Source organism: Pinus tabuliformis, chromosome 9 (assembly GCF_031772625.1).
Source record: "Pinus tabuliformis cultivar Carrire ecotype Pingquan chromosome 9, CPIR1, whole genome shotgun sequence".
NCBI classification, from domain to species: Eukaryota; Viridiplantae; Streptophyta; class Pinopsida; order Pinales; family Pinaceae; genus Pinus; species Pinus tabuliformis.
In genome coordinates this window covers 1,021,743,206-1,021,755,577 of record NC_142307.1, presented here as the reverse complement: position 1 = coordinate 1,021,755,577, position 12,372 = coordinate 1,021,743,206, and the positions used below count along the sequence as shown (strand labels likewise).

Here is a 12,372-nt window from a genome sequence, read left to right as displayed (position 1 = left end):
AAAATCCTGGAAATATCATTATTGCAGGTGACTTGAATGTCACCCTTGCTCTTGATGAGAAAAAGGGAGGCTCCATTGTCAGGGACCCTGCCAGAGAATGGGTTGAAGATATAATGTTGGGCTGGGATCTGGAGGATATTAAACCATCTTCAGGTAAATACACCTGGTCCAACAAAAGATTAGCCCCCAATCACATTGCTGCCCGTTTGGATAGATTCCTTGTCCACTCTACTTTCCTGACATGCGGTCTTATGGCCACCTCTAAAATTCTTCCAAATCTCACTTCTGATCATAAGCCCATCCTCCTCGAGCTTTCCCTGGATGGTAATCTAGGCCCCATTCCTTTTCGTTTCAGCCCTCTGTGGATTCAGCAAGAAGGATTCCAAGAGGTGGTTTCTGAATCCTGGAATAGGCCTGTCCACGGTTCTCCATTCTTTGTGTGGGAAGAGAAAATCAGGGGCCTAAAAAGAAACCTTAAAGAGTGGGCTAAAAGATTGAAATCCCCTACTGCCAAAAGAAAAGAAACTCTAAACAGTCTTGCTGCTCACCAATTAGATATGGAGCATAGTCCTGTATCTCAAAGTCTTCTCCAAAAAGAAGTCGAGCTTCAAAAAGAGGTTCATAGATCTAGCAGGGAGGAGGAAGAATTTTGGCGACAGAAGTCTAGGAATCTATGGTTGCAGTCCGGAGATAAAAATAGCAGCTTCTTTCATAAGCAAGCAGAAGCCCGAAAGAATTTCAAATCAGTTTCTGAGATACATTACCAAAACGCTGTGATTAAGGATTTCAATGGCATTAAGAGAGCTGCTTACTCCTTTTTCCAAGATCTTTATTCGGCTCCTGAAGAACCAGCTATTGATCCTCATGCCTACCCGATTGAATTAATTCCCAAGTGCGTTCAGGAATCGGATAATGCCATGTTGACAGCCCTGATCAGTATGGAAGAGCTTAAGAAAGTTCTGGACAACATGGAGCCTGATAAAGCCCCAGGCCCATATGGGTTCTCTGTCAGGTTTCTATTGTCTTGCTGGTCAATAATAAAAAAAGATCTATTGAGAATGGTCAGAAAGTCCCAGAACTGTGCAAAGCTGGGCGGTGGCATTAACTCGGCCTTTCTCGCCTTGATCCCAAAAGAGAAAGGCGCCTCAGACTTCAGCAGATTTAGGCAATATCCCTGTGCAATTCTAGTTATAATTTGGTCTCCAAAATAATAGCCAACAGGCTTAAAATCATACTGCCAGACATCATCCCTGAAAATCAAGGCGGATTCATAAAAGGAAGAAAGATATTGGACAACATTGTGCTGGTGCAAGAAGCAGTTCACTCTAGTTGCCAAAGAAATGAGAAAGGTATGGTGATTAAGCTCGATCTGGCTAACGCATTTGATAGGGTGAGACATGAATTTTTGTTCATTGTGATGAAGAAGTTAGGCTTTTCAACAGACTTCATAAACTGGGTGAAAGCCTGTATTGCCTCACCATGGATCGCGCCACTGGTCAATGGCCATTCTACTGACTTCTTCCAAGCCTCTAGGGGCCTGAGACAAGGATGTCCTTTGTCTCCACTCCTCTATGCTGTTCAGGCCTCGGTGCTTAGTTTCCAACTAGATCATAATCAGCAGAATCAAACCCTTCCTGGCCTCAGAACTACTCACAAGGTGAAAGACATTAACCATGCCTAGTTCGCCGATGACACCTTGTTGCTTGGAGGAGCCAGCATAATCTCTGCTAGATCCTTCAAGAAGGAGCTGGACATTTACAGGTTGTTCTCGAGCAGCAAAATTAACTATCAAAAATGCTCTATCTATGGCTGGAACTGCTCGATCAAGGAGCTGTCAGATATTGCAAGACTTTTAGAAATGGATGGAATTCGAAATTGGGAGTCATTTAAATACCTCGGGATCCCAATTTTCAAATCTAAGCCTAAAGTTGCTCATTGGCTACCACTGCTCGATAAGATAAAGAATAGAATCCAAGCTTGGGGTGCCTCTTGGCTGAATAATGCAGGGAAAGTCATCCTTATGAAATCGGTCCTTATAAGTATGCCTCTATATCAAAACTCTGTTCTCCTTGCCCCCAAAACCTTTCTCAGTAAATTGGACAGTCTGTTGAGAAGATTCCTGTGGGAAGGTGGGAATAACAACGATAGAAGGATCCATTTAGTGAATTGGGAAACTCTCAAGAGACCATTTTTGGAAGGAGGCCTCCACCTGCGTAATTTGGCTGCTCAAAACCTTGCTTTGGGATCCAAGATCATGTGGAATTTAGTCTCTGGAAACTCTAGCTGGAGTAAAAGAGTTATTTGGAAGAAATACTTCCAAGGGCAACGCTTGAGATGCCTGGATAAGCCCCCAAGATCTTTAAAAGGATCCCTGATCTTCAATCTCTGTAGCTCTGCTAGGGAGCAATTCAGCCATTATCTTTACTGGATCCCTGGTAACGGGAGAAAGATCAAAATCTGGGAAGACTCGATTATGGGTGATCAACCATTGAACCAAGTGGAAGGTCTTGCAAACATCAAAGATTGGCTTCAGTCTTGTAATTTGCTTACTCTGTGGGATATATCGAACTGGAAGGATGCTCCTGATAGAACCTGGGATAATTGGAATCTGGGGGAGGTCCCCATTATGCTGTAGGGGGAAGCTTCTTTGCTGTTAGATCTGCTTCAAGGGAAATCTCCATCAAAGGCCACTACTAAAGACAAAAGAGGCTGGGGCTCCCTCTCTGGCTCATACACTGTTTCCAAAGGTTATAAAAAAATTATGGCTGTCCCATATGCTCCTCCCAACCCAGCTCAATGGAAATTTATATGGGATTTTCCCTCTCTCCCCAAAATTGACTTCTTCTGTTGGACTGTTGCACACCAAAGCATTCTTACCAGAGAAAATTTGCGTAGACGAGGGATGGAAGGGCCTTCCAGATGTCCCCTTTTCTTGTCTGATGAAGAAACTGTCAATCACCTGCTGCTGCTTTGTCCCTTTGCTCAAGAAGTCTGGAGGGGAGTACTGTTGTTAGGTCCAGCTAAACTTGATCTCCCAGATAGCATTCCTTCTCTGCTCCGAACTTGGGCCAGTTTATCTCCCTTCTGCCTTACAAAAAAAAGTCTTCTTAAAACAAGTTGGATGTGGATCCCTAAATTCATCTGCTGGAAGCTTTGGTTGGAAAGGAATAATAGAATTTTTCGAGAAGAAAGTTGCACTTCCATAAGAGTTATTTCTAAAATCAAAGCTTTGCTCGGCGAGGCTTTGGAAGCCAACACTTCCCCAAGGAATGAAATGAATCTGGTCAAAGAGGAGGAGCAATGGCTTAAAGATCTGGTTCCAAATCTGAAGGAAAGGTCCATTCCTCCAGCATTCGCCCATGCCAACTGGGAGATTAGGCTGGAGGAAATGGAGTTTATTAAGTGGAGATCGGCCCTGGATGATCACTGTTTATTCTTCGACGGGGCCTCTAAAGGAAACCCTGGGGTTGCTGGCAGTGGTGGGGTTCTACTGTGTCCTGGAGGTTCTCCAGAATTGCGGTTCCATTGGGGTCTGGGAATCGAAACCAAAAACAGAGCAGAGGCTCTTGCACTATGGCAGGGGCTGAATTTGGCGATTAATAGAAATATCCTCTCTCTCTGTCTTTGGAGATTCTAGACTTATCATCCAGGCGTTGATCTATCCTAAGACCTCCCATCAGGTTCATTTAGCCACTATTATCAAAAAAATCCGGCTATTATTGCCCAAGTTCAGTAAAATTTCCTTCTTCCACATTTTAAGGAATCTCAACTCTCAAGCTAATATGGAGGCCAATCTTGGCTCCCTCTGTAATCGGAGATCTCTGGTGGTCAACTCGATTGAATCTTCATGCTCCATTCCTTAATGTATCTGCTGACCGGACTTCCTATCCTATTTGATATTAGGGCTATCTCTTTTCTCCTCAATACCCTACTCCACGGGATCCCATCTCACTGCATATTCAAACTAATTAAAACGGTGGTCTCAGGCCTGTTCTCATTCTCTGGCAGTCTTCCTTTCAATGGCCCCTGTTTCCTGTCGATTACCTACTTTTCAAGAGCCCACAAAGGTCCTTCAAGATGCCAGCTCAGTTCCAGCTTTGACCTTTACTTTGCTCTCAAATCTGAAGGCCGTTTTCAGCATAACCAGAGCTTCTCATCTCCGAAAGGCTGCAATCTCTATGCGATGCAAAAATTGGGCCCTGCGATGGAGCTCCTCCGTTACAGTAGTAGCCTCTCCAAAGAAGACGTGGATAACCAGTATCTTCCACCAATCAATAGCACCGCTGCTCTTATGTATTGCATGATCAGGATTTTCCCAGGGAAGTCCTCCGACCTTGTGCGATGTTCCACCCTGTCCTACAGCTCATCAATCAGCTTTGAGGGACCTCATGTCAAAGTAGGCGAAGCGTTCAACCCATGGATTCTAATCAACCGACAGACTGGTAAAATTCCGGAAGAGAGGCGAACAAACCCAAATCCAAACAGCTCTCTTCGAGATTCTGTCTCTGACTCCGCTGTATTGTAAGAGCTTGCGGTAGCTTGTTTGCCACCATAAATAAAATTAACCGTTACTGTAAAAAAAAAAACAAAAAAAAAATCGGGTTACAATTTTGACATTTTTTAGCAATGGAGTTAAAGAGAAAATATCCAGACTTTGAAAAACTGTAAAATTCCAACAATTCTCGGACATGATGTTAAAGATAAAATATCATGTCTGATAATTCCAACTATTTCCATCCATGTTGTTAAAGATAAAATATCTTGACTCTAAAAAACCTTGAAATTGTAATTGTTTTTGACCGTAGCATTAAAGATAAAATATCATGACTTAGAAAAACATTAAAATCTTGACAATTTTTCAACCATGCAATTAAAACCAAAGATTATGACTACAAAAAAATCTCAAGTTTTCAAAATATTTCAAACATGACATTATGGAAAAATTTTATGACTAAAAAAACTTTAAAAATGAACACCTAAATGAAAGAGTTATTATACCAAGAGTATTTTTTTTTAAATGTTAAATGTATAACGATTTTAAAATCTTAGCCTAAGACAACTTGAGACATTGTAAAAAAAATTTAAAAATCAACTATCAAATTGACACGCAGTGTAGGTGAGCTCAACCCATTGTAATGAAAACTTAAAGCCCAACCATGAAATTAACACATTGTGGGGCAGACTCAATTCATTATAACGAAAAATTTAAAATCAACTATCAAATTCCACATAATGGGACCAGGTTGCTAGACAAGCATCGATACAGACCCTATATATATATATATATATATATATATATATATATATATATATATATCAGAGATACATAAGAAAACAAAAATTCAGATATTGAAAAAAATAATAATAACAAATAATAAAACATAAAAAACATGATAAAAAAATCAAATATAAAAAAATATATAGAAATGCAAAAATTCAAATATTGAAAAAAAAACAATAAAAAAGAACACAAAAATACAAAAGAAAACAAATTTCAAATATTGAAAAAAAATAAAAAATAAAAATAATAACAAGTAATAAAACATAATAAAAACATGACAAAAAAAATCAAATATAAAAAATATATAGTAATGACAAAAAAAACTATAAAATGTAAAAAAAATTAAATAAAATTTAAAAAAACAAAAAGAAAAAAGAAAAAAATAAAATAAAATACAACATTAAAAAAAAAAAAACTTAAAAAAAAAAAAAAAACAAAAAAACCATAAAAATGTAAAAAAAAAAACTTAAAACATAAAAATAAAACATAAAACATGACAAAAATAAAAATAATAAAAACATGTTAGTGAAAAAAAAAGAAAAAAGACAAAAAGAAAAAAAAACATGTTAATAATAAAACATAAAAATAAAAATAAAAAAACTTGACAAAACAAAAAACCAAATACAAAAAAATATAAGAAAGGAAAAAAAACAAAAAACCTATAAAAATGTAGAAAAAAACCAAAATTACCTCGTAAAAAAAAATGAATAAAAAATTAACAAAAAAAAAAACAAAAAATATCAAAAAATAAATAAGAAAATGAACCACAAGAAAAAATAAATCTAAAATCATTTTTTTAAGATAAAAAAACAAATTGAAAAAACCTCATTTAAACAAAAAAAAAAATAATAATAATTATAGAAAAAAAAATTAAAAATAAATAAATTAAAATTAGAAAAAGAACTAATTAAAAAAAAAATATTTAAATTAAGTAATTTGAAAAAACAAAGTTAAAAATAAAATTATAAAAATGATGATGATGATGATGATGATGGTTAACGTCCACTGAGACCAAACTTTGGTCTATCGGACCTAAAGAAACGAATTATTTAGTTTGATTTAAGATTTTATTCTTATGCTCAAAAAGCTCGGAGAAGCCTCCCGAGCTCACTGTAATTTTGACAACGTAAAGGGCTAGGAAGGTCAGTATTGCAACAAAGATTTTGAAACTGAGATCTAATGTGGTTGTACGCAGGGCACTCTAAGAGGAAGTGATTTTCATCCTCGATGTTCATATTCTCACAGAGATGGCAGAACCTTTCCATCCATGGTGTTTTAGGAACTGCACAATGACCCATTTCACTATGGAGCTCATGAGAGTTTGTTCTAATCTTGGCTATATTAATTTTCTTCTTTGAACTAGATAAAACAGAGAGATACTTTTGATCTTTTAGGGTGGGGTTGATGACCTCCTTATTGTTGTGGGGAAAAATGCCTATGCAGGACGATCCTATCCACCTAAGGTGTGACAGTGCCTTAGCAACAAACAGATACAGCTATTCTGGTTCTTTCCTTTATGAAATGTGAAAGAGGGGATATCAATGGACTTACCGGTGTCTTCCGTTTGTCCCTCGATCTAGATCCTCTTCTCTTTGGGTGTTCACAGCTACTTGCCTCCTCGCTCGTCCAAGAGAACAGCTACTTGATTCCCGCGAGATCACAAGAGAACAACTACCTGCGACAAGAGAACAGCTACTTGCGACAAGAGAAGAACACAACACAAAGGCAAATATTCATATTCATAAATGATTCAGGATTAGAAGTAAATCAAATACACTAATGCAATCATACAAATACACCAGTATATAGGAGAAAACCAAGATAGCTTTATTGATTGATAACAAGGTTCAGGAAGAGATACAACCCAGAGGGCTCCAATCCAGCATCTCCTTCCCAGTAGAATGGAATTCCTATCTTCACCACCCTTCAAAGCATTAAGCACCCAATGATCCAGTCTCAAACCAACAGCAATTCTTTGCAATAACAAAATTCCAGCCTCTAGATCTCATGGAGGAGAGATCTATATATAGTTATTTTGGAGAGAGGATGAGTCAGCTTGAGATCTGACTAGTGTCCTCTCCCTCTCTCAGTTCTTGAGTCCACTTGGAGGTTCTTGCTTCCAATTGGAGATTTGGAACCTCTTACTCATCACCAGTCGAATTCCCTGAGGCAAGTGTCATTTTGGAAGCTTCCTCGGCATTGACACATTGAGGAATGAGCCTGCCACTTGTCCAATCTCGCTCAGCGCAGGTAGCCTTTGTTGGAGTTGAAATTCAACGTAGGTAGACAGTGGAGCAGTTGACATTCAGCGCAGATGCTCAGTGGAGCAGTTGACATGATCCTGAATTGACTTGTTTTTGAGCAGTTTCAGGTGGAGAACTTCTGTGAATTGCTGTGGTTAGTTAGCCTTGTTCCTCTAGGGGTAGGAACAACATGTTTAGGGACTTTGGATCCCTTAGATTATGGACATTTCATGCTCAATGCTGTAAGGCACAAAAATGTCTATAACAGTTGCCCCCTAAAGTATGAGGCCGTTTATCGGGTGAAATGCTTTATCCAGGAGGGTCCGAAGTTCATTCATTTGCTGGGAGGAGACCTGCAATAATATACAATACAATACATTATGATTCATACTGCTTTCATGATCTAGCTGAGGCGGGCATTCCCATGCTCAGCTTTGTAAATTCATTTTTGTACATAGAACAGACGATCGTCTGATGGTAGACTGATAATTTTGGTGAAATTATCATCCTTTGAGTAGGATGATCATCTGCTGCAATGATGTACATGTCAAATGTTTTTATATTTCCTGAATATATATCGCAGCCCGGATGGATGAAACTAGATCCGGGGTCTTCAAACTCATCCAATCTTCACTCTAAGTACAAGTCGATCCATGTGAGAATTGTGCTGAAGTCGAACATGGAAAGACATCGCTTGATTACCGGTCAATGATGTAAACCGTTAACAAGCGCGAGAGGAATCACCGATAATGATAATGACCCTCAAGGTACTGTAGTACAATTCACGTGGTGTGAATAAAGGACTTGGCGTCGAACACCACGCAAAATCTTCTGGTCGAAGGTCATTGATGTATACCTGTCGCCGGAAGTGAGAAACTTGCCATTGAGGCATGCAAGCTTCAAAGTGCTGAAGGGGTTGTTCCTAGATCAACTTCTTGGATAATGAGCTGATGTCGACAAGAAGCGATCCGTCAAAGGAGGGCCTTAATGAATCCCACATCAGTGACACGGAACAGAGCTAATGATTTTAATGGAGGTGAAAACGATCTGTGACATATGATTCAGGGTGGCGGTCATGAATGGATGAAGGATAATGTATGGCAGTGGATGGGACCTGGATGACTCTTTCTGAACGACTTCTCTTGAACATATGGCGACACTGATGCGATGGATCGGTAGAATTACCCCAAATATGGATGGTATGGCGAGACCATGGTGATGTGACCGGTGAATGAAACAACCCAACCCGATTGTGGTACGGAGGAAAAGTGTCATGTTCAAGAGCGACTTGCTACCATCAAAGTTTTCTTTAGTTTTTCCCAATTTTTCCCCAGTCATTGCTGACCGATACCTCTTTATTTTTGTCAAGCTTGAGGAGGATAACATATGCTTGTTCTATAACCTGCCCTTCGGGCAAGCCCATCGCTATGTTTTAACGAGCCTAGCGATAGTGAAACTCGTTCTCGTCTAAAGACAAGTTTGTCGCTATTTAGTGGTTTAACGAGTCTAACGACAAGGATAACTCGGTCCTTTTCATTTTTAGAGAGTCTGAAAAGGTACATAAAGTTAACTCCAAAATTCCTTTTTCGTCATCTAATCCATTAAGTCCGAAAAAGTATAAAACAATACAGAAGGGATGAGTTTTCGATAGTTTTAACGAGCCGAACAAAATAATCGCTCGATCTTTTTGTGCAATAATCCCTCAGGTCCAAAAAGATTAAAATCTAGAGGAGGGATAGCACTTCCGGTCGCTTTAACGAGCTGGAAGGCCAAAACTCGGCAATCTTTTCATATTTTACGAGTCAGTTGAAAAGATCTTAAAGAAGACTCGTCTTTTGAGGAACGAGTGATGAACAGGGTTAGCAGCTGATTCCAGGTACAGGTTGGAATTTTCCAATCACGGCAGTGTCACAAGGATGGCTAGGTGAAATCACTCTTCGCAGCTGTTCCTCAAAATGGGTAAACAATCATATGGAGGTGAACGATCGGCCAAATGAAAAGTGGAGGTGACGGTGCAAACACGACCAAGGCTTTAATGGCTGATAAAGTCATATACACAATGGTTATTTACCGGGATAGGTTCATTTTTTAAAGAGCTTGAATGCGCCAAAACACTGCTCAAACTTATGTTTATTTTTTAACGAGCATGAACTATGCGCTAAAACTGCTCGGATCTTGCGTTTATTTTTTAACGAGCATGAACTTTATGCTAAAACTGCTCGTTTATACCAGTCATATGATAAGAGTGTCTCATCAAGATTCTATTTTTTATGGAGCTTCATCTCACTAAGCTTTGCTCCGCATCCTTTCGTTATGCAAGTTCGGAAACGACTAATCCTATGAGTTTAAAGGGTTAGACCTACAGGTTTAAAGGGAGGACCTAAAAATTTAAAAAATAAATAGTCGCCCCTTGCTTGCACTCCAAAAGGTTTGCATGCCCCCAAGTATAAAGGACGATTTCAAGGTTACCTCTACTTCTCTTCTGCCAAAACATTTGTTTTAACGAGAGAGGCTTACCTCTTTCAGGTTACCCACAGATTGTCTCGTTAATATTTCAAACAAAACATTTCCTCAGCAATGTCTACCGAAATAGACAAAGGTGAGAGACTTCGTCTGTCAACTCACATAACTTTGACAAGAGAATCTTATTCTAGAATAGCCCTCTTCCTAGACGGACGGGGTACGGACTAGTCATATTCTCCCTCGGAAACCTACCCTATACCCAAAGTTCTCTGCCGAAGCAGACTAGGACGCATGCCCCCTGGGTTCCAGTCATATCCTCCCGGATTACTCGCGCTCATCAGGAGGACGGACCGTGGGTTGAGACACTTCTTGCGTGAATAAACCATTTAGGGATGGTTCATGACTACTTGCGATGCGTGATCCGGGGAATGAATGTTGGTCCACGAGCTTGACCATTCTTCCTTCATGCGGAAAACACATTACTCTAAAGAGTGATGAGACGATGCTTCCCATGCAATATATGTAGTCTCGTCCAAGGAGTAGGTTATAATCCAAGGGTCCTTGAACGACCATCACGTTCATTTGAATGGTCTTCCCTTTCAATGTTATGGGCACATTGGGGAGGATCCCTAAAGGTGGACTGGTTCCCTTATCAAAGCCTGATACATTTCTCATTTCAGGCAAAAGCGCAGGCGAACCAAGCACTTTCCAAGCAATAGAGGAAAGGATACTCACAGATGCCCCTTCATCAATAACTGTACCAGCCATTACCATTCTGTATATTTGGACGATAATTCTGAATGGTATGTTAGCTGGCAAGCGGGGTCTGCCTAGTTGGTTCCAGTCAAAGGACACAACCAGGTTGCTTGGTGGTGGGACCGAGTATACGGCCGGATATCGCTCTGATGAACTTCCTTCCTGTGATAAAGGAATGGTGGCATTGCCCCCTTGATCATCAGAGTCAGTGCTGATGAAGAGAATTTGGACGGTGTCGTCTTTATTCTCTTCTGTGATGGTGTCATTCGAAGATAGAGCCTCTAAAGGCAAAACCGGGTCAACTGCCGTTTCAACCTTTAGACTTTCGTCAGGTATGGATTCAGACGGTTCATCTTCAATGACAGGTGCTTCGGCTGACCACCTGGGCGGGTCAGCCGGGTTCTCAACTAGCGAGGGACTTGGCAAGATTTTTTGATATCCAGGAGGAAGTTGCACTCGTAAAATCGGGTGATCTTCCAGAACTCTTTTTGCCTCGTCTAAGAAGGGACAACGGTGGATGGCGTGATCGCCTTCACACAGCCTGTAGGGAAATTTATCTTTCCCACTCTATCTTGGGGCTTCACTCCCACTAGTTGACAGTGAGCAATCGACATGGCTATCAGAGGTCGATGCTACTGAATTGTGCAAACAGGGGGACAAGTCTCTTAGTATCTGGGGGATACAGGGACAATCTCTATGGAAGTGGTCTCCCTTGCATATGACTCATGGCGATTTAGGCCTTGCGAGTGCTGTGTGTGGATTTTTGTCAGATGACACTTGTTTGCCCCCAGTCGCCTTAGCCTCCTTCTTCTTCTTCTCTTTCTTCTTCTTCTCCTTCTTCTCCTTAGGAACTCGGTTTTTTGATTTACCAGTTCCGTCAAGCGAAGAGGAAGGAGGAGAGGAAGATGAAGTAGAAGGCTGGGAGGCAACTCTTGTCTGATCTAACTGTTGACTCGACTGTTCAGGAATGGTGGTATTCTGAACGACATTGGTTGAAAAGAGCCAGACTGGTAGGCCAATTGTCAGTCCTCGAAGCGACAATGTGGCCATGTGGGGCGCACCAACATCTCCCCAAGAGGAGAAGGGACTAGGATTTCCACCAAGGGGAATTCCTTGGTTGGTGTGCTCCATCTTTTCAACCTAAATATCAACGCGGGAATAAAGGGTGATTGTTCCGTTTAAAATAAATTGTTAACGACGCTTTAGACACAACTTGCATTTTCACTTTTAAAGAGTCGAGAAAAAGCTAAAGATGACTCTAGTCTCCTTCGATGTTTTAACGAGCCCGAAGTGACAAATGCTCGGATGGAATTTTTCTGTTATAGAGTCTGAAAAAGGCCAAAAGGAACTGCTCTGGAGTTCTAGGCAGAGGGTGTGCCAAACTTTTCACAAAACCGCAGAATACTTTTTAAGGTACGGGCGGTCGATCTTCGTGAATGCTGTGTTCACTGCATTGCGATCAGTAGGGCGGCCGACATGGCTTCCTAAGGATAAAGGATATATGCCTATAGGGGTCTCCCAATATATACGCGACGGTACGTGGGAGCACAATCCGTACTAGCGCTATCGTCCCTCAGGAGGAATCACCCACTTTCCACGAGATCGACAGTCACTAGGCTTAACGACGCT

At 40.5% G+C, this 12,372-nt stretch overlaps 2 protein-coding genes across 2 annotated transcripts; both read left to right on the top strand.

Annotated features, from left to right (window-relative positions):
- The first annotated feature begins 251 nt into the window (after positions 1-251).
- On the top strand, positions 252-1,211 carry LOC149152180 (uncharacterized). The gene has a single exon (XM_089443403.1). The coding sequence runs from the start codon at positions 252-254 to the stop codon at positions 1,209-1,211; it is 960 nt and encodes a 319-aa protein (XP_089299529.1).
- A 2,063-nt stretch (positions 1,212-3,274) lies between these two features.
- On the top strand, positions 3,275-3,637 carry LOC149152179 (uncharacterized). The gene has a single exon (XM_089443402.1). It carries the CDS (start codon positions 3,275-3,277, stop codon positions 3,635-3,637), a length of 363 nt encoding a protein of 120 aa, XP_089299528.1.
- Positions 3,638-12,372: the final 8,735 nt, after the last annotated feature.